The 27,275-nt window shown below is 48.6% G+C and overlaps 1 protein-coding gene across 1 annotated transcript; it reads right to left on the bottom strand.

The window, feature by feature from the left end:
* Nucleotides 1–49: 49 nt before the first annotated feature.
* PKN3 (protein kinase N3) lies at nt 50–27,178 on the bottom strand. Its single transcript, XM_063144991.1, has 22 exons — nt 27,155–27,178; nt 21,745–22,027; nt 20,944–21,095; nt 19,374–19,485; nt 18,315–18,466; nt 17,508–17,706; nt 16,346–16,522; nt 14,978–15,087; nt 13,807–13,950; nt 12,495–12,570; nt 11,066–11,246; nt 9,036–9,147; nt 8,859–8,926; nt 7,784–7,853; nt 6,955–7,046; nt 6,170–6,346; nt 5,179–5,241; nt 4,765–4,841; nt 2,919–3,061; nt 2,409–2,516; nt 1,656–1,736; nt 50–262 (listed from the first exon to the last, which is right to left on the bottom strand). Exons 1-22 carry the CDS (start codon nt 27,176–27,178, stop codon nt 50–52), a joined length of 2,814 nt encoding a protein of 937 aa, XP_063001061.1.
* Between the last annotated feature and the right edge of the window lie 97 nt (nt 27,179–27,275).

The raw sequence follows: 27,275 nt of genomic DNA, 5'->3' as shown, positions 1-27,275 counted from the left end.
ATCTTCCGAAGTGGGAAAATGAGTGGACTCTCGACGCCCTACCCCAAATTCAGACCTCTAGGAGGCGTTTGGAGACGAAGTCAAAGTCCTTGAACCTGGCCTGATCGGCTACAGTAAGAGGCGGGAGGTAATCCACAGGAGTCAAGATGGCCTTCTGGGAGGTGAAGTCCTTGTCGAAGTTGCTGATGTCGGTGGCTCCTCGCCAGCGTGGCACAAAAGGGGGCGCCACCCTCCTGGCAAAGAGGGCAGCCCAGTCGACCTCCTGGAAATGAAAGAAGCGAGGGAACAGCTGGGACACATCTGTCCATCCAAGTGGCAGCTGGGGGCTCTCGTCTCGCTAGCTTTCTAAGGCCAAGGACCCGGTGGCCCTTCTGATGTTCATGGACTACAACTCCCATCAGCACTGGCCCCAGGTTTTGGAGGGCCCTGGGGCAAGATCTGATCCATTCCCCATTTCCCTTTAAGAAGAAAAAGGGGGAGCGATGGACATCCTTGTTCCTTTGCTGCCATTGCTTTAATTTATTGTCACTGTCCTGTGGACGTAGGCAGTATTGCTATGGTTACGTCCCAAATCAATTCCCCTGGGTCCCCAAATCCATTTCCCTGGGTCCCCGAATCCATTTCCCTGGGTCCCCGAATCCATTTCCTTGGGTCCCCGAACCTATTTCCTAGCAGAGCTTACTCCAGGGCTCGCAGGCAAGACCCCCTCCATGGCCCCCCACCAATGACTCTCTTTTCTCACCGCCCTTGTCAGCAGTTGCTGTGACTCCTCCTCCTCTCACCTGCTTGCAACAGGCAGATGAACGAGCAGGTTGCAAGGGGGCAGAGGAGGAGCAACTCCGGGGGGTTCTTGCCAGTGGGCCCCAGCTTGGGTGTGGGCCACCGGCACCATGCCGACCCTGACCCACATCATCCACGACCATTGGGCCATCCTGGCTGGTGCACTTGAGTCCTGCCTCGTCCTGAGCAGACGCCCATGTCGTCCCTTCCACTCTTTCTCAAACAGCCTTTAACAGTTAAATGGCGTTGCAAGAATCATATGTAGGAAGTTCCAGGTTCGAAGTATGTACCTCTAAAACAGGAGTGTCAAATCTCAGGCGCATGGTGAAATCCGCCCTGCCCCGGGGGTCCAAATTTGGCCCACTTCGGATCCAAATCCAGCCCTTCCTTGGCCTCACGCCCACTTTTGCACACACACACCCCAATGTGAAATGGTCAAACTGCCTCTCCTAAGGCTGAGTTACTGGCATGAAGAGCTTTGAGCTAAAAAGGGCATTTTTCACATTTGGGGCCCTGACCCCTTTGCCCCGCCCACCATTGGAACACGGCCCCCGAGAGCTTTTCTGGTACTGAATCCAGCCCTCGGACTGAAAGAGGTTGGACACCCCCACTCTACACTGAGCAGTGCCCCCTTTCCTGAGATCCGTGTGCCGCTCTTCCTCCAAAATGTTCTGGACAGCTCCTGGACAGCCACTCAGCAATTCCCCACCCCTGTCTAGGCCGGACTCCATCAGCTTAGCTTCGGATGCAGAAAGGCATGTCGGACCTTCCAACCAAGTCTTTGGACTAAAGCAGCAATCGGATCAAAGGACAGCGATTCCCCTCAAGAAGCGTGTGTGTGTGTGTGTGTGTGTGTTGATAGCAGCCTCCTTTACCTGGAAAAAGGGCTGGTTTTTAATTTCTTCCGCATCCCCCACACCTGCTCCAAGGCGACGCTCTGGACATTTTTGGAGAAGCTGCAAGAACAGATAAACACACAAAAATGGACCCGAAGGATGAAGCGGAAAAGCAGACGAGAGAACTGGCCCGCCTCTCCAACTGGGTCTGCCACATGGTCTCCGTGCGCGTCTGAACTCCTTTCCCTTCCTGATTTTTATCTTAGCTCTTAAGATTTCTTCAGTTAAGTATTTTTCAGCTGGGAGGCTGCCACGCCACAAATCAAAGGGCTGCCCTCAGCACCATCTTAAATGGGTTCAAAATCATAGTTCTGCGTTTCAGAGGTCAGACACCACCATTTCTGCCTTGGACAAGTTATTTTCCTTTTAGCCTCCCCGTTTTGCCTTGTGGGAAATGAGTGTTTTGTGACCAGCCATGGCAGCCATTTTGTCAATGGGCAACCCCAACCCCATGACAGCCATTTTGTGAGAGCACCCACGAGTCCCCCAAATGTGCCCCGCCAACCCCCAAAAGTTGGGGACCCCTGGGCTAGCAGACTGTGAGTGCGGAAGGGCAAAACAGCAGGAGAGACCCGCAGATGTGTCTAGGCATGAGTCGTAGTCCTCCATGAAGACTAGCTGCTCCAGCCCAGCTGAAACAATGGGGGTCGCCACAGTCGCCCTCTCTGCACAGCTGAAGCAGGCGTTCACGCAAGTGAAGCTCCTCGTTTTCACGCGATCCCAGGAACGTACCTTACGCATTATGGTGGTCGTGTTTGAAGAGAGGAATCGTGGGTAACGGACATCTTCATTGATGATGCTGTCAAAAACCTCCTCTTCGTTCTCCCCAGGGAATGGGGCCTGGGAGGAGGCCAGGAGCTTGTTAATACCCGAACTTCTTTAAATAAGCCCGGCGCGTTATGGAAAGACTCGTCTGTCTCCGCGTGTGTTTTGAAAAATATTACTGATACTTCCTCTGTTCCGAACTGTAGTGTAGTTCGGTATCAGTAAGATTTTTCAGGACATTTGTGGAGAAAGAGGAGCGGTGAAAGATTTCAGACATTCGTCGGTTTTCTTGAAGCATTTCTAGGAAATTGAGAATCTCCTCTTCTCCTATCTGCTGACGTAATTCGTGGCTCTCTCCCTCGTCGGTCCTTTCGCAGACCTCGTAGCTACGCCTATCGGCTCTGGCTGCATACTTAAGAACACCCCCTCCAAGAATCCTGCCCACGAGGCCCAGTTCATTGGGACAGCTTCACTCACCTCCCCAACCAGCATCTCGAAAATTAGCACGCCGAGGCCCCACCAATCTACCGCTCGGGTGTACGAAGGATCCGTCAAGACCTCTGGAGCCAGGAATTCCGGGGTGCCACAGAAGGTGTTGGTCCGGTCACCAAAACCTATCCCTGCAGGGGGAGAAAAAGAGACCAATCGTCTTACTACACCTGGGAAATGAAGTCAGAACAACCAATTCACATTTTGTTAGTGGTGGTTCGTGTTGGATTGGCTCGTAAATAAGCTGAGCAACTTCCCTACTGCCGCAAATCATAGAATCATAGAACAGCAGAGTTGGAAGGGGCCTACAACGCCATCGAGTCCAACCCCTTTCTCATTGCAGGAATCCACCCTAAAGCATCCCTGACAGAGGGTTGTCCAGCTGCCTCTTGAAGGCTTCTAGTGTGGGAGAGCCCACCACCTCCCTAGGTCACTGGTTCCATTGTCATACTGCTCTAACAGTCAGGAAGTTTTTCCTGATGTCCAGCTGGAATCTGGCTTCCTGTAACTTGAGCCCGTTATTCCGTGTCCTGCACTCTGGGAGGATCGAGAAGAGATCCTGGCGCTCCTCTGTGTGACAACCTTTCAAGTATTTGAAGAGTGCTCTCATCTCTCCCCTCAATCTTCTCTTCTCCAGGCTCAACATGCCCAGTTCTTTCAGTCTCTCTTCATAGGGCTTTGTTTCCAGACCCCTGATCATCCTGGTTGCCCTTCTCTGAACACGCTCCAGCTTGTCTGCGTCCTTCTTGAATTGTGGAGCCCAGAACTGGACGCAATACTCTAGATGAGGCCTAACCAGGGCCGAATAGAGAGGAACCAGTACCTCCCGTGATTTGGAAGCTATACTTCTATTAATGCAGCCCAAAATAGCATTTGCCTTTCTTGCAGACATATTGCACTGTTGGCTCATATTCAGCTTGCCATCTACAACAATTCCAAGATCCTTCTCGTTTGTAGTATTGCTGAGCCAAGTATCCCCCATCTTGTAACTGTGCCTTTGGTTTCTATCTCCTAAATGTAGAACTTGGCATTTATCCCTATTAAATTTCATTCTGTTGGTGAGTTGCAGAAAAGATCCAGCGCCTAGGCCCATAGGACACACATCTGCATATGCTAATTGACATCTCTATATATGTTAATGTAGAGATAATGACTAGGTTTCATTTAAATTTCACAGAAGATCAAGCCAGCCAAACCCATTTCAATTCCAAATTGTCTCGAAGAAAATAAATTCTTCAATTAGGGTTGGCTCGCCTGGCGCCAACATTGTTATCTTTTCGGCGCCAGGTCCAGACTTTTCTCTTCTCCCAGGCATTTAACAACATATGCTGAGTATGTTTGTTTTTAACGGAACCCAGAACTGTTGTTTTTAAATGGATACTGTTGTTTTTATGCTTTTGATGGTTTTAAATTTTTGTATGCTTTTTAATGTCCACTGTTTTTAACTTTTGTAAACCGCCCAGAGAGCTTCGGCTATGGGGCGGTATATAAATGCAATAAATAAATAAATAAATAAATAAATAAATTTGTGCCCTGTCTCAGATCAACCCAAACCAATGGGGTGTGTGTGTGATATTGGTTTTATTGCTATGCAGGAGAAGATTGGTGTGTGTGTGTGTGTGTGTGTGCTGCAAGCTGCAACCCCACCCACCCTTTGAAAATCACCCCCTGCATGGCAATTAAGCTAAGTAAAAAACAACTTCCAAAGGCATTGATAGACATTCAAGGCTCTGGGGAACTGAGCCGGGGCACTAGGGAATAGTTTCGGGCCCCAGGCCCTGTCGGCCTACGCTTAGCAACGCCCATGATTGCAAGCATGGCCCAAGTCACTCACCTTCCTTGCAAAGGCCAAAATCGCCAATCTTCACAAAGCCCTCTGCATCTAAGAGAAGGTTGTCCATCTTCAGATCCCTGCAGACGGAGAAGGAGGAGCGATCCAGGTCACCTATGTGCACAGGTCACGTCTCCACGCTCCGCACTCTTCACACGGCACAGAATTAGAGTGCGGAATTCGCTACGGCAAAGTGCAGTGATGGCCGCTGATTTGAATGACTTTAAAAGAGGATGGGGCCAAAATTTACGGCGCAGGAAGCTATCAGTGGTTATTAGTCTTGACGGCTACGCGCCACCTCCAGTAGCAGAGGCACCAGTTGCTGGGGAACATGGGCAGGAGGGTGCTGTTGCACTCATGTCCTGTTTGCGAGCTTCCCACAGGTCTTGCCTCTCGCGGGCGATTCAAATGCCTTACCTGTAAATGATCATCTTCTCGTGTAAGAACTGGAGTCCCAAGACAACGCAGGCAGAGTAGAAGCTATGAAAAGGAGATCCAGTTCTTAGAACAACAGGGGGAATCCAAGTTAAACATGAACACAGCTGCAGCAGCCAAAGTTGTAAGGATCCTGGGTCCAAGTCCCTTCCTCCGCCCTGCCCCGCAACCCATCTATGCGAAAGAAATCCAAATTCTTCACTAAGCAAAGAAATGATGCAAATGACGCCAAACTGGAGCACATCAGTCCCTCTAATGCTGTGCTCAAGTGGCACGTGCCGACAGAAATGTAACCCAAATGGGTCCACTGCAAAATTAAGAGGGAGAGATCAGCGTACTCAGGAAATCGTGATGTTTCCAGAAGTAATAAGATTGCGGAAAATGCCCGTGGCCTGGGATGAGCATGCTAAGTGGCCACGAAAGGCTGAGCATCCACTGGAAAAGAACGTTGTGGGGCAGGGAGGCACCGTAAACAGGGACATCTTTTTCTAGGAGGTAAAGGGATGCCGCCAACATTTCTTTGCAGGTTCCGCTTGGATTCGCTCCGCTCCGTCGCTGCTTCTTTCTCCCTCCGGGCCCCCGGGGAGAGTCTGAAAATTCCGGCACCTGTGGACGGGAACAGGGAAATCGCTCCGTCCAGTTGCAGAGAAGGAAAAGAACCCAGTGGACGCCTCAGTCTGGATTTGCGGTGCCCACGGGTGCCACCTTGGGGACCCGAAAGACAAGCCTATCATGGGATCCAGCCCGGCTGTTATTTATTCATTACTCGCTTTACTACTTTGTTTGCTAAAAAGCAACCTGCATATGTTCTCATAATATTTAAGGCGCAATCCTTTTCATGTTTAAACAGGAAAACAGGACTACAGCTCTCTGCATGCTCCAGGGGCATGCAGGGAAATGTTAAGCCCGTTCTTTTCTGTCTAAACATGCCTAGAATTGCATCCTTAAGGATGCAATCCTCTTAAGGGCTCACCGCGTCACGTGCTCCGGGAAGTTATCGGCGCAAATGCGCATCATGAGGTCGCCGCCCGGGGCATAATCCATCACAAAACACGCGTGGCTCGTCGTCTGAAAGCAAGCGGCCATGTTCACCAGGAAAGGGTGGCTGGAGGAGTTGACCACTTCGAAGATGCGCTTCTCGCAATTCAAGCTGCCAGGGAGAAGTTAGAAGGAAATGTCAGGTGGGTGGGGTGGGGTGGGGGAATTTACACGAGCGAAGGAAGAACAAACGGAAGGGTTTTCCCCCCCTCCCTATTTGGCTTTTGCATTTCTCCCGAGACCCATGAGGACTAGAAACCAGCTTTTTAGAAAGAAGTAAAAGAAGGGCAATATGTAGTCTAGGAGGGAAAGCATAGAGATTTCTAGGCCCAGTCGGAAACACGTTCCTCTTTTCCCCAAGGAATCAGCTGTGGCGTAGTGGTGAATTTTGAAGTACAGGCACTCCCTCAAGGGGAGTCCAAAACGGCATGGTTTTTTGTCCGCTTTGTTCATAAAGCTAAAGGGCCTTTATTGCCCATTCAGGAACAAACTGGCTCAAAAGTCATTTTCCTCGAGCTGCCGTGAAGATTACAGCTAAGCTCCGAGGGAACAGCAAGGCCTGAGAAAAGCAGCAGATGACTTCAGTGTCCTTGCTAATAAAAGAAGTCCCAGGGTTGTGTCCCTCTGGGACCTGCCTCCACTACACCACGACAGATCCACTCTTCATTAGAAATCTCCTCCAGCCATCATTTGCCGTGCCATTTCGGGGCAAAGACTCACCTGTCCATATCATCCCGGCTAATGATTTCATGTTTCTTCAGGGCTTTGATGGCGAACAACTTCCCTGTCACCTTATGCTGAGCTAGCAACACCTGAAAGACAACAATCGAATGTTCCAGGAAACTTAAAAGGCCTTCGTTTTTGGGGGATTTGCCCACACACTGCTTCCCCGACTAAAAGGAAGAACACCCGTCTATAGTTCCCCGTCTCTGTTCAAAAGTTGCTGTGCAATTGCAAGCCAAGGAAAAATCTGACAGCTGCATTCCTGTACAGAAATCTGGCCTGGAGTACTTAGCAACCATAGTTTGGAAAAATGGGCTCTCCCACCCTGGAGGCCTTCAAGAGGCAGCTGGACAGCCCTCTGTCAGGGATGCTTTAAGGTGGATTCCCGCATTGAGCAGGGGGTTGGACTCGATGGCTTTAGAGGCCCCTTCCAACTCTGCTATTCTAGGATTCTATACCCCTTTCTCCAACCAGCATTACAAAAGGCGCACATGCATGCAGAAATAATTTGCAGACCCTGCGTCAGATCGAGTCACCAAGCATTTCATTTTGGAGAAGGACAGAGCAAGATTGAAAAGCCTCCATTCCAAAAACGAAACATACATCACACGTCAGACCCCTGGACTTGAACCTCTTACTTTCACGAGCTTCCTTTCAATCTATTCCTGTTAATTGTATTCCCACAATTAACTTTACGTCTAGTTTGGTCCTGTGAACTCCTGGCTTGCGCTTGAGAATGTTCCGAGGTGGAAAGAAAGGGTTGGTGTTAGACCTTCGTGTCCTACCGGACGGTCGGCAGACACAAGGTCCTATTCTCAGGCTCTACCTTTCCAAAGTGCCCGCGTCCCAGCATGGCTATACAAGAGAAATCCTCCAACCGGACAGCCCTTCTCCTCCTGTTGGCAGAGAAAACACTGCGTTCAGGCAAAAAGCAGTGAGGAGAAAGGATTGGCACGCCAACCCCAAGCAAAGGAGATGATGATGAATAATAATAATAATAATAATAATAATAATAATAATAATAATAATAATTTATTTGTTACCCGCCTCTCCCTCTGGATCAAGGCGGGGTACAACACAAATAAAAACACCACAAAATACATACAACTAATTCAAATGTTTAAAACCAGTGCATCATTAAAAGCAGCACACCATTAAAAAAGGTGTGTGCACATGTGAAAGTGAGACTGGAGAAACGTCTTTAGGGAGGAAAAGCAAAACACAAAGGAAACAAAAATGAAAGAACAGCTAGAATGGGACCGGAGAGTTGAAGGGAGAAACAACTGAAGCACACGAGGAAGGTGATCATGGCAAAATGCTGAGGCGCACGAGGAAGATAACAGATCACAGCAAAATTCGGAAAAGGGTGCCCGAAAGTAAGGAAATATAAGAAAGGCAAAAGATGGAGTTAAAATTGAAGGGCTCCGATTGAGAACTGTGTGGTGGTTTTCCATGAAAGGTTGCCAAAGAAACTCTAGAGCAGCCTTCCTCAACCTGGGGAGCTCCAGATGTGTTGGACTACAACTCTCAGAATGCCCCAGCCAGCTTCACGCCAAGTGACCGAATTACTGGAAGGACTGACATCACCCGTATCAGCCAAAGAGAGCCTTCTCACTTGCCCACCTCTGAGAGCAGTTAATACCCGAGAGATGGTCCTTTAATGAAGAGAGTCAGAGAGGGGGGGGAGCTGTTTTAAGAATGTGCAAGCCCCTCCCCCAACGGCAGCCATTTTGTGAGAGCGCCGCCCATCCAGAAAGGTAAGGTTCCCCTGGTGTCAGGATTCTAACACGGTAAAGAGGAAATGTATTGAGTATTCTAAAGCACTGCAGAAAAGGAGGAAGATGGAGAAGATGCTGAAGATGAATCCCGCGCCCCTCCACCTCTCCCAATTTGGTACTCACCTGGCAGCATCCTGGGTCGGCACTTGCAAACTATGGGTCTGTTCATCTACATGCAGCCTTTTCAGATTCTAAATAGGGAAGTGGGGGGGGGGGAGACCTCAGGATGTCAAACGGGGCTGTCGGAGTCCTACAGAAAGTGCCCCAGGTACCACACCACGCCACCCTTTGAAGGCTTACCCCAAAATCCACAGGAGAGCGCGCCGGCTTTTGGGGGGAAGGTTCAAGAAAGAGGCGCGGCGGCTTGGGAGGGGCTTCTCCGTCAAAGCTCAGCTTAGCTGCCGGATAGCTGCTGCACAGGGGGGGAAATGTCTTTTTTAAAAACCCGTCTCTCCCTCTCGGTTCTTCAGGCAGAGATCGAACGTTCGATACAGGACCAGAAAGAGGGTAGGGAGGGAAAACCGGAGCCCGGTGGCAGACGCCTTGCTTTGCACGCAGGAAGTCCAAGGGTTCCGGCACCGGCGTCTCCAGACAGGGCTGGAAAAGGGGGACCGTTTGATTCTTAGAGAACCGCAGGCAAACCGGTCAATACAGATCGAAATGGACCTTTCTGTGTTTCCGAAATAGGTTTGCTGCTTCTCTCTCCTGGCTTTTAGTACGCTTACCTCCCTTTATCATTGTTATTAATTCTTAATGCATTGTTAATAATATCAATGAGTTATCAGTTATTACCAATAAGTTATAATTAGTTATCAGATTAATTATAATTTATTCTTATTAGTTACCTTTGTCGGTTATTACGAATTAGTTATTATCAGCTCATCAGTTACTTTTGTCAGGGTTATTTCTCACTTATCAGTTATCCTTGTCAGTTTCCATTCTCTATTAGCTATTATCACTTAGTTATTAACAGTTTTCATTGTCAGTTACAGTTTTCAATTAGTTATTATCAGCTATTGTCAGTCACTGTTATCAATTAATTATCAGATACCATTATCAGTTCCTGTTAATATCAATTAATTGTTGTCAATTAATTGTGATCAATTATTATCAGCTTGTATCAATTAGTAACTGTAATTACTTATCATAATTAGTTATTATCAGTTAGCATTGTCAGTTATAGTTACCAATTAGTTATCTGTTATTGTTATCAGTTAACGTTATTAGTTATCATTCTTCGTTATTGATAGTAATTATTATGTATTGTTATTTATAATTATATACCACCCAATAACCAAAGCTCTCTGGGTGGTTAATACATATATATACATATAAATATATTAAACCTTAAAAAAGCACAACATGAGAAAATAAAAATAAAACCTGCTTTCAAAAGGAATCAAACCAGAGTAAAAACACAAGAAATAACACATTTAAAAGCAAAAGGGAAAAGGGAAAGGATTTCACCTGGCACGGAAAAGACCATAGCATCGGTCCCAGGAGGGCCTCTCTGGGAAGGGCATTCTACAACAGAGGTACCAACACCCACCCACCCCAAAAAAGAAGCCCTGTTTTTAACAGCCACCCGCCTCCTTTCATTGGGCAGGGATGACTTTCTTTTCTTTCTACCAGGAAACATCTCTTGCATTTTAAAGTTCTATATCCTCCTGCCCCAGATATGCATTTCATGCTAAAAGAAATGGGGTTGGGAGGGTGGACAGTGTCATGTCTAACCCTACTGCCTCTGTTTCGGGAGAAGGTGTTTCAGGTAATCAATCAGATTCAGAACTAGGAGATGCAGCACCAGACACCAGCCAGCCTGTACCAGAGGGGAGGAAGGTCTCACGGGCGATTCCCCAGCTGGGAGTCAGCCCTCTCCAGAGCTTATCTCCTCAAGGCCAAATCCTACACACTCAGGGGGAAGTGAGCCTTCTTCCGGAGGTGAGCGTCCCAACAAGCTAGTTGATGCTAGCGTCCGCCAGAAGCTAAAACGCACGGGGTGGAAGGAAGGCGTGAGAAAGTCAGTCCGGCTAGCATTGCACCAGAACCTGCCTCCACACCAGGCTCTCTGAAGTTACGGGTGTTTGGGAAAAGGCTTCCTGTTCTCCTTGATCGGACAATTGTCTCACTTAGTTTGCATAGTTTTGCCTAGGGGGATGTTTCCAAGAGGTTAGACTCTCTATAGGTGGAAGAGACGTTAGTTGCTTAATAAAAGCTTTGTGGATTACCTAGCAGGCTTCGTCATTTGCCTCCCATCGAAAGCAGGAGTTTTCTGAGAAACACAACAGACAGGCGTGTATTTAGAGTTGTTTGCAACTAATGTGGTTTACCTGGCCCCCGGATCAACCCGACTCTGAGAACGGGCCGCAGGGGGGTTGTCTGTACACACGGAAATCCGGAGTGGAGGGCTCAGAGTGTTCAGGGAATTGCAAGGGGGCAGGAGGCTCAGCATCAGCCGCCCCCAGGCAGCAATGTTGATATTCATCTGAGAAGCGCGGAGAAACTCTTTGCCTGCAGAAAAGCAAGACTCAACAGCTGACGGGACTTTTGAAACAGGGGCTCTTTAAAGCATTCATTGAACAATATAAGGTTGTCACTGATGCTTTCATCGTATATTGAGTTATTTATTATGTTTCTATCCTGCCTTTCCCCCCTGTTGCAAGGGAACACAAGGTGACTTACATGGTCCTCCTAATTCCTCATTTTATCTTCACAACAACCCTGAGAGGTAGATTAGGCTGAGAGTCAGCGACTGGCATGGGGAGACTTGAACCCAGGTCTCCTGAGTCACAATACAACACTCTAACCACTACACCACTCTGGCTTTTATGGGGTGGTCTTTTAGTGGAAAATTGTTGCCTCTCTTTCAAATTTGGTACATCTTAATTTTGCTGTAAGTTGCTGTGAGTCTCTTTCTTGAGAAAGGAGTCTACGAAATATCGTCACAACAACCCTGAGAGGAAGTACGGTGTGACAGTTAGGGTGTTGGAGTAGGGCTTGGCCTAACCTACCTCACAGGGTTGTTGTGTGAGGATAAAGTGAAACAGAGGAGGATCGGGGACACTTTGATGGTCTGCCTTGGACAGTCACCGACACTCAGTCTAATCTACCTCACAGGGTTGTTGTGAGGAAAAATGGATAGGAGGAGGGTCATGAGCACTGCCTAAGGATTCCTTGCAAGAGGAAAAAAAAGGAGGAATATAAATGTAATACTAATTCTAATATTAGTACTAATACGAAGACTTCTCCCTCACCAAGCAAACCGGTGAGGCTAAAAGGAAGTCACTTGTCCAGAGAACCAAAGTCCAAAGCAGAGGTGAAATCGGAGCACCAAAACACAAAATCACTCTTTGAAACCCAAATCAACATGGCGCTTGAGGGCAGCACCTTGCTTGGGAGCAAGCCAGTCTCCTAGTTACTATTTTTTTTAATTAAAAAACCCTCTTAAGTAATAAAAAAAGCATCAAGAGAGGCAGGGATCCCGGCGGACGCAAAGAGAGGTGTCTTCGGGCAAATGGGTCTCCACGGACACCAAGCTGGGGACCCCTAGTCGCTCTCAAAAGCCCCGCTTGGCAGGGAAAGGACCCGGGCATCTCGCTTCCCACAATCCGTTTCTGAGGAAGCCCTGCCTTCATTGCTGTCAAGCGGCTGTTCGGTCTTCCAAAGGATGGGGGGAAATATGCCATGATGCCCTCCCTAAGAAATATCAACCGTTGGCACATAGGATCCCCTGCCAGTGCGGTTCTCCAGCCCCCTTACCTTTTAGTTTGGGGAAAATGCGTTTCTGCCGCTGCAGTTTGGACCGCGGCTCCAGGACCGGGTTGCTGAAAGTTACCTGCAGAGGAATGGCGGGTTGGGTGGGTGGGTGGGTGGGTAGAGACAGAAAAAAGACTCCTTCAAAATGGCAGGTTTTCTTGGGAGGAAAGGCCAGCGGTTGAGCTTTGTATAGAGCAGCCTTCCTCAACCTGGGGCGCTCCAGATGTGTTGGACTGCATCTCCCAGAATGCCCCAGCAGCTGTCTGGGGCATTCTGGGAGTTGTAGTCCAACACATCTGGAGCGCCCCAGGTTGAGGAAGGCTGGTATAGAGGCTTTGTATACAGCCAGTGGTAGAGCACGTGGTTTGTCTCCAGAAAATCTTGAGCTTCTCTACAGTAAGCAAAAAACCCAGGGCTTTCTGCTTTTGGTTTCTTGCAGGATTACAACAGGCTCCTTTACACGGCTGGCGGACACGTGGTTTGAATCGAGGAAAGTCCTTCCTCAGCAAGTTCTATATGTTTCCGTCTTTTTCAATTTACAGCCACTAGATGGCGCTGGCATTAGAGTGCTGTGCTGGCATTTCACACAGCCGCTAGATTGAAATAACATTCTTTCCACGTTACCTCCAATCTTTTTGAAAACGGGATAAACGGAGGGAAGTGAGGGAAACGTCCTGGAGCTTGACTCTCATCCAAGAAAAGAACCACTTTTAATGTAGTAATATCTGGAAAAGTGGGATCTTCTGCCACTAGGTGGTGCTGTCTCAATGGACAGGAACGGAGGGGAAGTATTCAAACCACATGGTAGCCCATAGCAATCGTGCAAAAAAAGGCAGGAAGCACAAAAGCCCCGGGTTAGCAACACGAGTTCCCCTTAGTGTAGAGACACTCCACGAACGTTCCCCCTCTTTTGCACCTACTTAGAGCAGCAGAACCATTGAAATAAATGGGATGGAAGCTAGTCATACATAACTCCTATTCCTTGCAATGGGTCTACTCTAAAGAGAACTAATGTTGAATACAGTCCTTTTTGTGAAACATCAATATATATATTAACATTGTTTTTACACACCTACTTTTCCTTGAACATGTTTCATTTTGTTGCTTGGTAGCGGATAAGGACAAACACGTTTTATTGGCTGCACCAGGATTGGGGCCACGCCAATGGGTGCCAACAGAGCTTGGCTTCAACTCAGATGAGTTGGCACAATGCGCCCAACTCTAATTTTGCTGAAAGCCTTTCCTGTATCAAACGAAGAGCGAATCCAACCCGCACGAATCCAGATCCGTTGGCTAGTTTAAATAAAACCGTTACCTCTGCAAAGAGTATCCCTTGGGGTTCGAGGGGAATGGCCATGCCGCGGCGTTCGTTATCCAGGAAATCGTCCAGGCGTAAGAACTTCACCGCACAAAGTCCTCTCCAGTCGTGCCAATAAATGGAGATTTCCAACTCTCGGGACTGCAAAGAAAGGGAAGAATACTAGAACTTCTAGCCTCCAATTTGCCGCTGAAACAACGTCCCACAGACACCTCTCTTGGTGTCCACCTGCGCCATTTTAATTTGGGTTCCGAAAACAGCTCTCTGCCTCGTACTGAAGATTCTCGGACAAGCGACGTTGCCTTTCAGCTGCACCATTAACTTTCTGAGATCCGGGGGTTCTGTGACCGGCCACGCCCACCATGGCAGTGTCTCTATAGTATTTCGCCCATTACCTTACATAACAAGATATAAGTGGAATCAATTAGCTGCCTGGAGTTTTTCTTTATAAATCTTCACCATAACATATTAAATTTAATCTCTTTTCCATAGTCTGAAGAAACACTGTTATATATGTCCCTGATTGGTAGATTGCTGTGTTTTATAGAAGTCAGATGTTTCGTCCTTTAGCTAATTTCAGTTGGGACAGCCATTTTTCTGCCATGGCTGTTTGTCACAATTCAGGATACCAAGACATCAACATTCGAAGCTCTGCAATCTTCCAAATTTTAGCTTTGACTCTTCAATTTAGCAGGGTGTTCTTCCCTTATTGCTGATAGGGCCGATGTTGATGTAATATGCCTGGTTTGACGGCGGCCATTTTATGAACAGGCAAGCCGCCCCCACGGCAGCCATCTTCTGAGAGCGCCCATGACATGGCTCTCAAAATGCCGCAGCACTGGAATGGACCATTAAGGGTGCAATCTTATGCCTGTATAGACAGAAAAAAGTCCTACAACAACCAGGACTTTTTTCCTGTCTAAACAGGCACAGGATTGCACTCAAAGTTCCATTAGCTTTACCAAAGTCCTGGTAGAGATCAAAACCACTAGAACTGGTTTGCTGATCTGGATCAATGTTGCTGCCTGCAATTTATGGACCCTCCTTGAGAACCCGGCTCGTAATACACCTCCAAATTGACCACTGTTTTTTTTTGGGGGGGGGGGAGGGGGGGGAAGGAGACCAAAAAGTACACATTTCTAGGTTCTAGAAAGACACACACACTTACTCGATCCAATTCGATGATAAACGTTTGGTCCCAGGATTGGCTACGGACGGGTCCCCAGATTGTCTGGCCAAACACCTTGTTGTCTACCTTGAGAACGGCAAGGACCTCACCTGCGCCATGGGAGAAAAGAAGGACAACACCATAGCTCTTATAAGTGCCAAGGTGCATTTGGGGGAGATCCCAGCCATAAGTCCCCAGCCCAAACACCCAAGCTAGAGTAAGTCATCATGCAACAGAATGCCAAGAATCCTGTAGTTGCAAATGCATCCCACTTACGACCTGATTTGTAAAATCAGAGGAACGCCAGAAGCTGCGAGCATGGTTTACCAGTTAGCGTGTTGGACTGGGTCTTGGGAGATCCAGGTTCTAGTCCCCGTTCGGCCATGAAGCTGGGTGACCTGGTTTTCATGACACAAAGGAGTCGTGGCGTGCGACGGCCACCATTAGGAATGTGCGAGCCCCGGCCAGTGGGGACAACTTGAGGGTTAAATAACCCTCGCATAATCCGTGGTTTGTTTTAAGCTCCTTGGGGGTAAATTAAGCCATGACAGGATGTCGGGTGGCACAAACTGACCCAGGAACTTTGGCCTGGGGTCCCTGGCTCCTGTCATAACCTACCTCACAGGGTTGTTGTGAGGATAAAATGGAGAGGAGGAGGAGGAGGATGCAAGCCACCTTAGGTTCTTTGCAAGAGGAAAAATGGCAGGATAAGAATGTTGTTGTAGTAGTAGTAGAAGGAAGAAGGAGGGAGGAGGAGGAGAAAGGGAGAAAGGGAGAAAGAAAGAAAGAAAGAAAGAAAGAAAGAAGGAAGGAAGAGAAGAAAGGAGGCCGTTTGCATACAAAGCAAGTATGCAACCCACAGAGAGGCTGTCCCTTCTGCAAACGCAAGGGCGTGAAGTTCCCTTCCGCCATCACCCTTGCAGAAACCCCCACAACATGGCATCGCCAGCCAGTGCCGGAATAGCAGCAATCCTGGAAAACACCCATCCCACAGGTCTGCTGGGAGTTGGTTGAGTCTTTTCCTTTTAGAAGGGCGTCTAAGAAATGTATAAAATTATAATGGTAATAACACCTTATTTATTTATGATCCATTTATGTAAACCACTCATATACCCTGTGCTATCACAGGACCCCACATGATAACAACAATAACAATTATAATATAGCAACGTAATATAATAAGAACGTAATATTGCAATTATAATGACTGTAATCCTATTTTTTCCACAAAACACCCAGAGAGCTTTAGCTAATGGGCATGGTTAGACATGTAATAAATAAATGGATAAAGAATTGTTGCTGTTGCTATTCTCCCCAACCTTCAAAAAGCCCCTGACAAGGAACCCAACAGAGGGTCCTACCACTCACTGCAGAGTTCCTCCTTCCGGAAATGTTTCCCGGGGCCGCTGACACCCACCAACGTGCGGGTCAAGGACTTCAGGTCGCCAGGGCTGCTGTAGATGGGCGTTGCACTGGCCACTCGAGAACGGCCGGGGACCCTTTCCAAGAGGTCCTGACAGCCCAGCAATCGAACCTCCAGCGTGCCTGAGGGAGGTTGGAGAAGGAGAGGAACCACGAGCAGTGAAACGTTTCAAGCAAAACGTATAGGCATCTTAGATACCTGAGCCAAACCCTCCACTTAGTGCAGAGGTGCGGAACCTTGCAGATAAGTGCTCGGGGGCCGCGTTCCAGCTGTGGGCGGAGCCAAAGTACTAGCCTATTGGAGCTCAAAAGTCTTCCTGCTAGTAACTGAGCCATAGCAGAGACAGTTATTTATGAATGTTTGTATGTACTTATAATATTTCTTGGCTGCCTTTTAGGGTCGTTTACAGCAATAAAGCACATAAAATCGGCATAATATTCAGAGCAATAAAAACACAATAAAAACATTAAACACCAAGCAATAAAAGCAGCAATAAAACCAACCACAAAACACAGCAATTAACACAGCTACAGGAACAGCAACCTTATTAGGAGAAGGCCAGAGTAAAATCACGTCTTTTCAAGGCCTTCTTAAAAGCCAGCAAGGATGGAGGACAGCAACTTATTCCAGAGCTGTGGAAACTGACGGCTCCGATTTCAGTGGAGCTGTGAACCCGCTCTGGGTCTCAGTCAGAACCCACCAGAAATCTAAAGCAGCAAACCAAGGTGCTGGACCTAGTTTGGAGATGGGGTTTAGCACTTTGGACTGCTTCTTCAGAGTTCCGGCAGGTTGTGACTGAAACCCAGAATGGATTCACAGCCCCACCGGAATTGGAGCCATCAGCCTCGACTGGTGGGGCCACCGCAGAGAAGGCCCTGTCCTGTGCAGTCGCCCACCTGACTACTCTCACAGGTGGGCAAGTGAGGAGGGTCTTTTAACCTTTCCGGATGCAGGGGGCATGGGGAAATGGCACAAAAGCTGGGAAACCATAAGAATGGTGGTTGTGGAAATGGGTGGAGCCAGGGGAAAGGGGGTGGGGCAATTTATGGAATCCAGGCAGGTGGACTCTTCTGCTTAGGATCTGAGCCTAAACTAAGTCAAGGTTACCTGTAAGAGCGGTAGGCTTGATCAAAGAGGTGAGTGGCGGCCCGTTTCCAGGCCGAGCTCCCAGAGAGAAAGTGTTCTCGATCTCCTGCTTGATGAGCTCCCGTTTTGGGTGACCGGGCGAGAGTTGGCCAAGAAGGTCTTCGAGCGAGAGCCGCAGCAGATCAATCTTCTGTGAGGATTCTTGCAGGCACACCTGCGCCTGGAACACAAGAAGGGAAGATGCTTGGCCCAAGGGCAGGCTTGGGTGCTCCCAGAGAGCTGCAGCTAAGCTCTGCGGGAACAGAGAAGGCTCAGGAGGGTGCCAGATTTTATTTATTTATTTATTTATTTTTCTTTTCTCACTCATGGCGTTTTTTTCTAGATAGACCCGACGGGCTTTGCTAAGTCATGCTGTCTTTTACTGGTTCAGGGACTTCCTGACTATTGAACATGCTTTAAGTATGCCTGCTTTCTGGAGGTGGGTATAGATGTGTTTTGGTAGGCCCAGTTTCTGAAGGTTTTCTATAATGAAATTTGATGTGATGCCGTTGACTGATGTGGCTAATGGAATAATTGTACCCTTTTCCTGTTGTCATAGTTCTTTAACTTCCATGGCGAGTGTAGATTTTTCTCTCTTTTCCTCTTCCTTTCTGACATTTTTGTCATTAGGTATTGCTACGTCAATGAGGTGTGTGTTTATTATTATTATTATTATTATTATTATTATTATTATTATTATTATTATTATTGGATTATCCTAAATTAGCACTGCCTCCCCTGTCCCTGGCCATAGAATCCCTTTCGTGGTCCCGGGACCAGCCTGCCTACCTCAGCCAACATCTTCCTGTCCTGCAGCTGCCGTCCTCCAAGCAGCTTTACCACATTTTTGGCCCCTTCAGCCACCGCGGCCTCGATGCCCAGGCGGTGCCGTAGCTCTTCGAGACGCAGTTCCAGAAGATTGACCGGGGCTCCATTTCCTGCTGAAATCACAGATGAATCATGGGGGGGCGGGGGGGAATTGTGGATTCCCTGAAACTGCGCAAACAAACTGGAGAAGGCTGACATTTGAGATTGGTGCATCGAATTTGGTACCTTGAGAACCTTGGCTGAGTTATTGTTTCGGTGAAAAAGCGCGTTCTTCGGCCTTATTGCAGGGGTGGAGAACCTCTTTCAGCCTGAGGGCTGGTTTCCATTTCAAAGAAGCTCTCGGAGGGGGCGTGTTCCAGAGGTGGGCGGGCCCGAAAGCAAAAGGGGCGGGGCCAAAATACTGGCAGATTGTAGCATAAAGCTTTTACCGTCTTCGGAGAGGCAATTCAGACTTTTAGAATGGGGGTGGGGGTGGAATGTAGAAAAGCGATCTGTGGTTGGAGGAATTGTGGTGAGCGCTGGCTGAATCAGACCAAGGGTCCATCTAGTCCAGCATTCTGTTCACACAGCAGCCAACCAGCAGTCGACCAGGGACCCATGAGCAGGACACGGTGCAACAGCACCCTCCCACCCATGTTCCCCAGCAACTGGTGTGTATAGGCTTAATGCCTCTGATACTGGAGGTAGCCCATAGCCCTCAGGACTTGTAGCCATGGAGAGCCTTCTCCTCTTCCAGGAATTTATCCAACCCCCCTTTTCAAATGGGTGGCCATCACTGCATCTTTTGTTAGCACATTCCAAAGTTTAATTCTACACCGTGTGAAGAAATCCTTCCTTCGATCTGTCTTGAATCTCCAATCAGCTTTATGGGATATGACCCCGTTGGGTTCTAGTAGGATGAGAGAGGGAGGGAAATGTCTCCTTATCCAGTTTCTCCACGCCAGGCATCATTTTGTACACCTCTTGATGCGTCGCTCAGCCAACGCTCACAGCAACTCGTACCTGCCAGCTCCGCTGCACCTTCTGTGCCCCCGACGGATTGAGACATCTTCGCGATCTGCACGCGGACCAACTCTATCTTGGTCTTACTGTCCTGGAGCATCTGTTGAGCAGTGGCCAGCAGCTTCCGTTCCTGGCAAGGAGGGAGAGACAGAGAGAGAGATTGAGGACTGTCATGTCTAACCCTACTGCCCCTGTTTTGGGAGAAGGTGTTTCAGGTAATCAATCAGAATCAGATTCAGAACTAGAAGGCGCAGCGCCAGACACAAGCCAGCCTGTACCAGTGGAGGAGGAAGCTCTCACGGGCGATTCCCCAGCTGGGAGTCAGCCCTCTCCAGCGCTTATCTCCTCAAGGCCAAATCCTACACACTCAGCGGGAAGTGACCCTCCTTCCAGCGGAGAGCGCCCCAACAAGCTAGCTGATGCTAGGGTCCACCGGAAGCTGAAAAGCACGGCGCGAAAAGAAGGCGTGAGAAAGTCGGAGAGATTACACCAGAACCTACCACCGCACCAAGCGCTCTGAAGTGACAAGCATTTTGAGAAGTAGCTTCTTCTTCTTCTTCTTGAATGGACAATTGTCTTGCTTAGTTTGCATAGTTTTGCCTAAGGGGACGTTTCCAAGGAATTAGACTCTATTCAGGTAGAAGAGGCGTTTACTGCTTAATAAAAGCTTTGTAGATTACTTAGCAAGCCTCGTCGTTTGCCTCCCATCGAAAGTAGGAGCGTTCTGAGAAACAGGTCAGTCACATTCTGCCGAGAGCTCCAGAACAGCATCCTAGCACCACTAGGGTCACGATCCGTTCTAAAGCGCAGATGCTCACCTTGACAATCACACCCCAAAATGGCAGGCAGCTGCGTCAGCCTGTATCAACAAACCAGTTTCGTCTCCACCAGCAGCAGGTCTTTGTGGAACCACAGGGAACAAGATATTGTGTCTGGGAAGATTCATTCCTCCGCCCCTGCGGGCCACTTAGCTGGCAGCTAAGTTTAAAGGGGACAGGAAATTCCGAGGGAGGTGGCAGATGATGTCAGAGACCCTGCTAATAAAAATGTCCCAGGGCTGCGTCCCTTGAGAGCCCTGCCTCCGCTACACCACTGCTTAGCACCCATAATGAGATCCAGGCGGGTGTGTGTGTGCGTGTGTTATGCACTTCCAGTTTGATGCTGCAGGGGGCGCACAAGAGCACGGGACGCAACAACCTTCCTTTGCATTTCTCCGCCCCCGGCTTCAAAATAGACGTCCTTTAAATCTGCCTCTAGCAGCTACATCTCTCCCCGCCTCCATTTTTACTCTAGAGTAGGCACGGGTCCCCTGATCTAGATCGGGACCGCAGTGTGGGGAGGGGGGGATGTTTAAGGAGCCTTTAGTCCTTTCATTCTCTGCTATGGACCCCATCCAGATTGGGAGGCCTGCGATTTTTATTGCAAAGTACTGATACACTGGCTTGACAGGCCACAATTTTGCAACAGAAATTGCAGATGTGGTGCGCGCGTGTGAACCGGATCGGGCCCATACTGGCGGGGAAGGGTTAAAGCTGTCACTAACCCCCCCACCCACTCGGCTCTTGATCCATCGCAGGTCCCAGCTCACCTTTGGCGTGTCGGAATACATCTGGATCAGGTTCTCGGCTCCCTGCTTCACCTTTGTCTCCACGTGAAGCTGCCTCTTCAGCTGGTCAATCCTCCTCGGCGCCGGGTTCAGGATCCTTTCCCCCAGGCAGGGCTCAGGGGACGCACTGGCATCTGTAATGACATAATAGTAGCCCTGTGGGAGCTGCCGTGGCTGACTTAATACCCTTGGGAAGATCACAAGCAGGGTGCAGAACGCAGGCTCTGGGGCCAGATACGGCCCGCCCAGATGGCAAATCTGGCCACGTCCCCTATACCAGCCTTCCTCAACCTGGGGCGCTCCAGATGTGTTGGACTGCATCTCCCATTCTGGGAGTTGTAGTCCAACACATCTGGAGCGCCCCAGGTTGAGGAAGGCTGCCCTATACCCTTTGCTCTGCCCACCCACCATTGGGTAGTTCCCAGCTTTCGCGCATTTTCCCAAAGTTTGAAATGCCTCTCCCATGGCCTTGGAGCTGAAATATGCTGGTCTCTTGGGCCTTGCCCCTTTGCCTTTAACCCCTCCCCTTTTGCCATTGGCCACACCCCCAAAATGAAATTCGGCCCTCAGGCTGAAAGGGGTTCAAATCCCTGGTCCGGGGCTTCTACTCAGCCCTGATGGCTAGAAGACCTTCAGACCAGGGTGCATCTGTCCCGTAAGAGTAACCTGCTTTTAAACCAATCCCATTGTCATCATGCCTTCCCCCTGCAAGGCATTCTGGGAACTGTACAGGTTTGGGGCTTTTGGGGGGAGGGGCTTGTTTGGCCGGTTTTTAAGCCACACCTGTCTTGCCGCCCTCTTTCTCGGTGGCCACGATTCGGGCGTTGAGTTCCCGGAGCTCCGACTGCAGCTGCTCAAGTCTGCGGCTGGATGATTTCAGGATGTTCGTTACGTGAACCAGGTTCTTTTTGTCCGTGGTCACCCGGCGCAGGTTTTCGGCCCCTTCCTTGATTTTCATCTCTTTCTGAATGGCCTGACGAAGGCGCTCCGTCTCCGCCTCCAGTTTCTGCTGGGCTCCCGGACCCATGAGGTTTCCCCTGTTGCTCAGCGGATGGAGACGGCTTCCCTACAACCGGTCCGATTCGGAAGAGAGCGTTACCTGAAGCGGCACGAATCCGGCAGGGAGCAAAAGCCACTTTGGCAAGGGAGGTGGCGACAACCCGCGTCTCGTCGGGTGTTTTTTGTCACTGCGAAAGAAAGCCTGCAGAGCTTCGTCAGCGTTAGCGCTGCCTCTTAATAGCAAACTCGAGCGAGGCGGGCTGATGGAAATGGAGCAGAAATGGGGCCACTGAGAAACAGGCAGGAAGGGTGTTGAACATCAGGCCTGTGGGCTAAATCTAAGCTTTAGAGAAGGCAAAAATCAGGCCCTTTTTCCAAGATGACCATGTAACCCCTCCCCTCCCCTCCCCCCGCAAGATCATTTGGTGTTTCTGGGCTTTTGTACACTCCCCTGCCCCATTCTAGAATGTTGAAATGCCTCCCTTAAGGCTTAGTTACTGGCAATTAGAGCTTTAAGCTACTCTATGCTGGTATTTTAGCCCCGCCTCTTTTGGCTTTGGCCCCGCCCATTGCTGGAATGTGGCCCCCGAGAGCTTCTCTGAAATGGAATTGGTCCTCAAGCAGAGAGAGGTTCGACACCCCTGCTGTATAGGAGAGGTAGACAAGACAGTGGATATGAAATGCTGACTGACCCTTGCGGGGGTGAGTAGAAAAACATGCCCAGGTTTCTCAACCTTTTGGGGCGGGTGGAATTTTGAGGAAGTGTCATGGGTACACTCACAAAATGGCTGCCACGGTGGCTCATTCACAAAATGGCTGCCACGGCTTGTCATGGAACATTCATTCCCTAGGAGGCAAAGTGGTGAGATCGAAAGAAAAAGTCACTTGCCCAAAAACCTAAAACCAAGGCAACTGTTGAATCCAAATAAAGATGACGCTGGATGGAAGAACTTCATTTTGCAGCACGCTAGCCCCTTGGTTATTTATAATTAATTTAAAAGAGAGAGAGAGAAATAAAATAAGGACCAGGAAAGGTAGGAAGCCTGGTGGGTGTGTCATGAGAGGTGTATTGTGGGAGACTGTGTTGGACACCATGTTCGAGACCCTGGAACAGAGTACCCTGGTAAAGGGCTGGCTGGCATCCCAAAATGGAGCATTCCACGCTGCAACATTTTCCGGCAGGCTCCACTTGCCTTGGCTTTCATGCCTCAGAAAAGGCAGAAAGAAAATTGCTGCTCAAAAAGTAGCCGAGCCAGGAAATCCATGGAGAATTCATGCCCCTCAAAAAGGTTCGGCTGACAAGAACCGGAAATTAGACACGGTGGCTTCCATTGAATATCCTTGGAGGCAGGAAGTTCTCGCCCGATGACTAAGAAGACCGGGAATTCAGCCAAAGGCCCAAAGCGGGGGAAATCCAAAGATTTCGGCCGCGGAATAACAATCGCCCAGCCTCAAATGTTTGAGCTAAATATTAACTCGGGGTGGGACAAATTCAGGGGAGTCTGTTTGCCCAGCATGCAACAGGAGGACAAAGAACGTTGGTTTGGAAGAGGTCATTTTAGGAGGAACTAGTGTGGTGCGAGAGAGATTTGGGTTCAAATCTATACAGTTCTCTCTCCAACACACACACACACACACACACTTTCCCTGCTTCCAGGGGAGTTGCTGGATACTTAAAAGATTTGGGAACTCCCGACCCTTAGGACACAAATCACCATAAAATCAGCATATGCAAATCTATATGCAAATTTAGAAATCACAACTAGGATTTGTTTAATTTTCACAGGAGGCCATGCCAGCCGCTCACATTTGCATCCAAATAACCTCAAATAAAATAAATGGTGCAATCATTTGCTCCCATCCCAGGTGATCCCAAATCACCAGTTTCTCTTAAATTATAACCAATTGGCCTGCCTCTTGTCGTCTTCCACACAATTTTCTCCCTGTCCTTCCAGGAGCAAAATCGCCCCAAACCCATTTATTGACCCATTTGATTTGCACTCCGCCTTTCTCCCAAGGAAAACGGCACTCTGGGTACCTTACAACCACAAAGAAAACTTGATCAAAACAGTAATGGATCAAACATATCAAAAATGCAATGAAAACACACCACACTCGCAGAATAAAAACCATCACGCCAACAGAGCCACTTGTACACCGAAGGACTGCTTGAATGAAAAGCTCTTTGCCTGTTGACGGAAAGCCAGTGAAGTGGCAGAGGGTTCCGCAGCTAGGGAGCAGCCACCGAGAAGGCCTTGTCTCACCAAATGTGCAATTAAGCATAGAGGGAAAGAGTCCATCAGCATTTGTTCTAAGCTTCATGGTTGTGTGGGAAGGGGAATTTGGGGGTGTGAGTGTGTGAGTGTGTGTGTCACAGCGTGGAAGGAAGAGGAGGGCTAACGTTTCCTAACTGAGACCCCCCCCCTGGGAATCATGCCAAGCCCAGAAATAAATTCTCATTTGACACCAAGATTATTTAATAAACTGTAGTATGATGTAGGGAGATTTGGCGGTTCCAGCAAGTGGGGAAAACCAAAGGAGAGGGAAAATCTCCACACAACGCAAGGACATTTCCTAACAGACGCAAACAACAAGGCACAGAAAGCTTCTGACAGCCAAATACGCAACCAACTTGTAATTAACCTCGGCTTTGTTTCCTAATGATATTTTCGTTTTTCCAAAGCTGGTTACCAAGATATACTAGCTTTGTCCTCTAGGAATGTCCAGCCCACACAGGAGTGATTCCAACATAAATTAAGTACTGGCAGTTTCCCTACTCATAGAACCATTATAGTTCTAAACACGGTACTCATCCAACCACCTAGTGAATCTCTCAAGTTGCTAGTCCTCATGAGCTGGAGAAATATTCACAGAAATACAGGCTAACTGGTAATCAAGAAGGAGATAATGGAAAATCAAAACAGAGGAATCAAGGGTGCTGAAACAGGAAGGGACCCAATACAAAAATAACCTAGATACAAATGATCAAATATCCAGAGAGAGAGAAACACAACCATTAATTGCATCCTGTTAAACAAACAGGAAAAGATCATGCCAAATAGGAGGAGAATTTCTTTATGGCAGCTAGTCACCCCAGTCAAATCCAAATTCAGAGCAAACAATTGCGTTCTTAGTTTTTCCAGAGAGAGAGATACAAGGGGTATAAATGCAACTCTGAAATTCTTGTTGGGAAAAAAAGTTCAATCAAAGGACACCCACACAGAAATAGAGGGGAACTGACGAAAATAGCATTTTGTGCATTTGGTGGGCGATGATCCACAAAAGCTTCGGTCATAATCAATGTCTTAGGACACTTGACCAGTGACCTTAAGATGCCCATTCTCGAACAAGGGATTTCAAAGACAGGTATCAATGCAACATTGTTGGTATCAGTCAACAGATATCGCGATAGCAACACTGAAGTACAATTCATCAGGAGATTCAACTCTCTCTCCTGTGGTTTGAATAAGGACGAGGGTAGGTGTGTGTTTTTAAAAACAAAACAAAACAAAACAAAATATTTTAATCCACTCACTGTAGCAATGATGTCTGTGATATCACCCAACAATGAGTTGTGAAAGGCGACTGTTAAAGCAATTATCATGGAATCATAGAATAGCAGAGTTGGAAGGGGCCTACAAGGCCATCGAGTCCAACCCCCAGCTCAATGCAGGAATCCACCCTAAAGCATCCCCGACAGATGCTTGTCCAGCTGCCTCTTGAAGGCCTCTAGTGTGGGAGAGCCCACCACCTCCCTAGGTCACTGGTTCCATTGTTGTACTGCTCTAACAGTCACCGTTTGTACGTTTTGCATTTCAATTCCCTCTGACAGCAACAGTTTACATCCGCTTCACGTGTAACTAAATCTGTGAATTTGAGCTACGCAGTGTCATAAGAACGTACAAAGAGCCCTGCGGCTGGATCAGACCGAGGGTCCATCTAGTCCAGCACCCTGTTCACGCAGCGGCCAAACACAGCTGTCGACCAGGGACCCCAAAGCAGGACGCGGTGCAACAGCACCCTCCCACCCACATTCCCCAGCAACTGGGGTATATACGCTTGCTGCTGTCGGTGAAAGCTTTAAAGGTGCCACAAAGACCGTTAGTGGTTTTCGCCACAGCAGACTCACCTGTCTCCCCCGCTGGGCATGATGAATGTGTTAAGCCGCAAGGCTCTTGGCTGCTTTCCAAATGACGGGCTTGCCTGGATTTCACAACTCTCTTCAGTTGCTTAAGGGAGCTCTTTACAGTTGGAGTCATGACGCTCCAAATGGTTAAGAGGCAAGCATGGCTTTCGGAGATGCTACCTCCCACTCCTTTCCCCAAAGAAAAATGGCCTCCACCTCAAGGGGAAAGGAGTGACCCACCACCACCACATATTTTCACTTTCACTCTTCCTGCCAGTAAATTAGGAGAAGGCTTTTCAAACTCTTAGAATCAGGTGCAGAAAACTGCAAAAAAATGGGAACTACCAATCATGGGGGGTGGGGGAGAACGAGGGTGGCAATTTGGGGAACTCTAGAGGTCTGGATTTGGCCACTGGTCACTGTCAACAATTTAGGGTGACCCTATGAGTGTATAGAACAGGGAATTTCAGCAGGTGTCCTTTTCACACCTGCAGCACCTGGTGAAATCCCTTCTTTCATCACAGCAGTTAAAGCTGCAGGAGCCCTGCCCTCTTTTGCATCTGGTCAAGAGGGCAGGGCCCCTGCAGCTTTAATGGTTGTGGTGAAGAGGGAATTTCTCCAAGTGCTGCGTGCATACAAAGAACACCTGCTGAAATTCCCTTTTCTATGCAACTGGTAAAAGATACAAGAGCCCAGTCCTCCTTTCCATAGGGTCACCCTACGACAATACTGCGCTAGATGGATCCGTGGTTTGACTCCATACAAAGCAGTTGACAATGCACCTGTTTATTATTATTATTATTATTAATAATAATAATAAATAATAATATTTACATACAGAGCTATCCAGGCGGTGTACACCAAACCAACACCGAAACATAACAAGGGAACTGCCCAAACCATCCATCAATGCTCCTCAGCAGTTAAGCGGCACACCCCGCTGCACGCTGCAGGCCGCAGCTGGTGGGATCAAATTTCAGGGATACGTCGGTGTGAAGAGATGGGACTTCAGCAGATGCCCAGAAGCTAGAACCTGACAGAAACCAGAACTCTGGACCTCTTCCTCACCTGCTGGAGGTGGCCGGCCGCCATGGCTCCGATCCGGGCACTGTGCTTGGCGCTTTCCTTCTTTGCGGAACTTGGGCCAGCCCAATCCGGAGTAGCCGGCTGGACTTTTCCAAACTTCCAC

This window comes from Elgaria multicarinata, chromosome 19, assembly GCF_023053635.1.
Source record: "Elgaria multicarinata webbii isolate HBS135686 ecotype San Diego chromosome 19, rElgMul1.1.pri, whole genome shotgun sequence".
Classification (NCBI taxonomy): Eukaryota; Metazoa; Chordata; class Lepidosauria; order Squamata; family Anguidae; genus Elgaria; species Elgaria multicarinata.
This window is presented reverse-complemented; position numbering and strand designations above follow the sequence as displayed.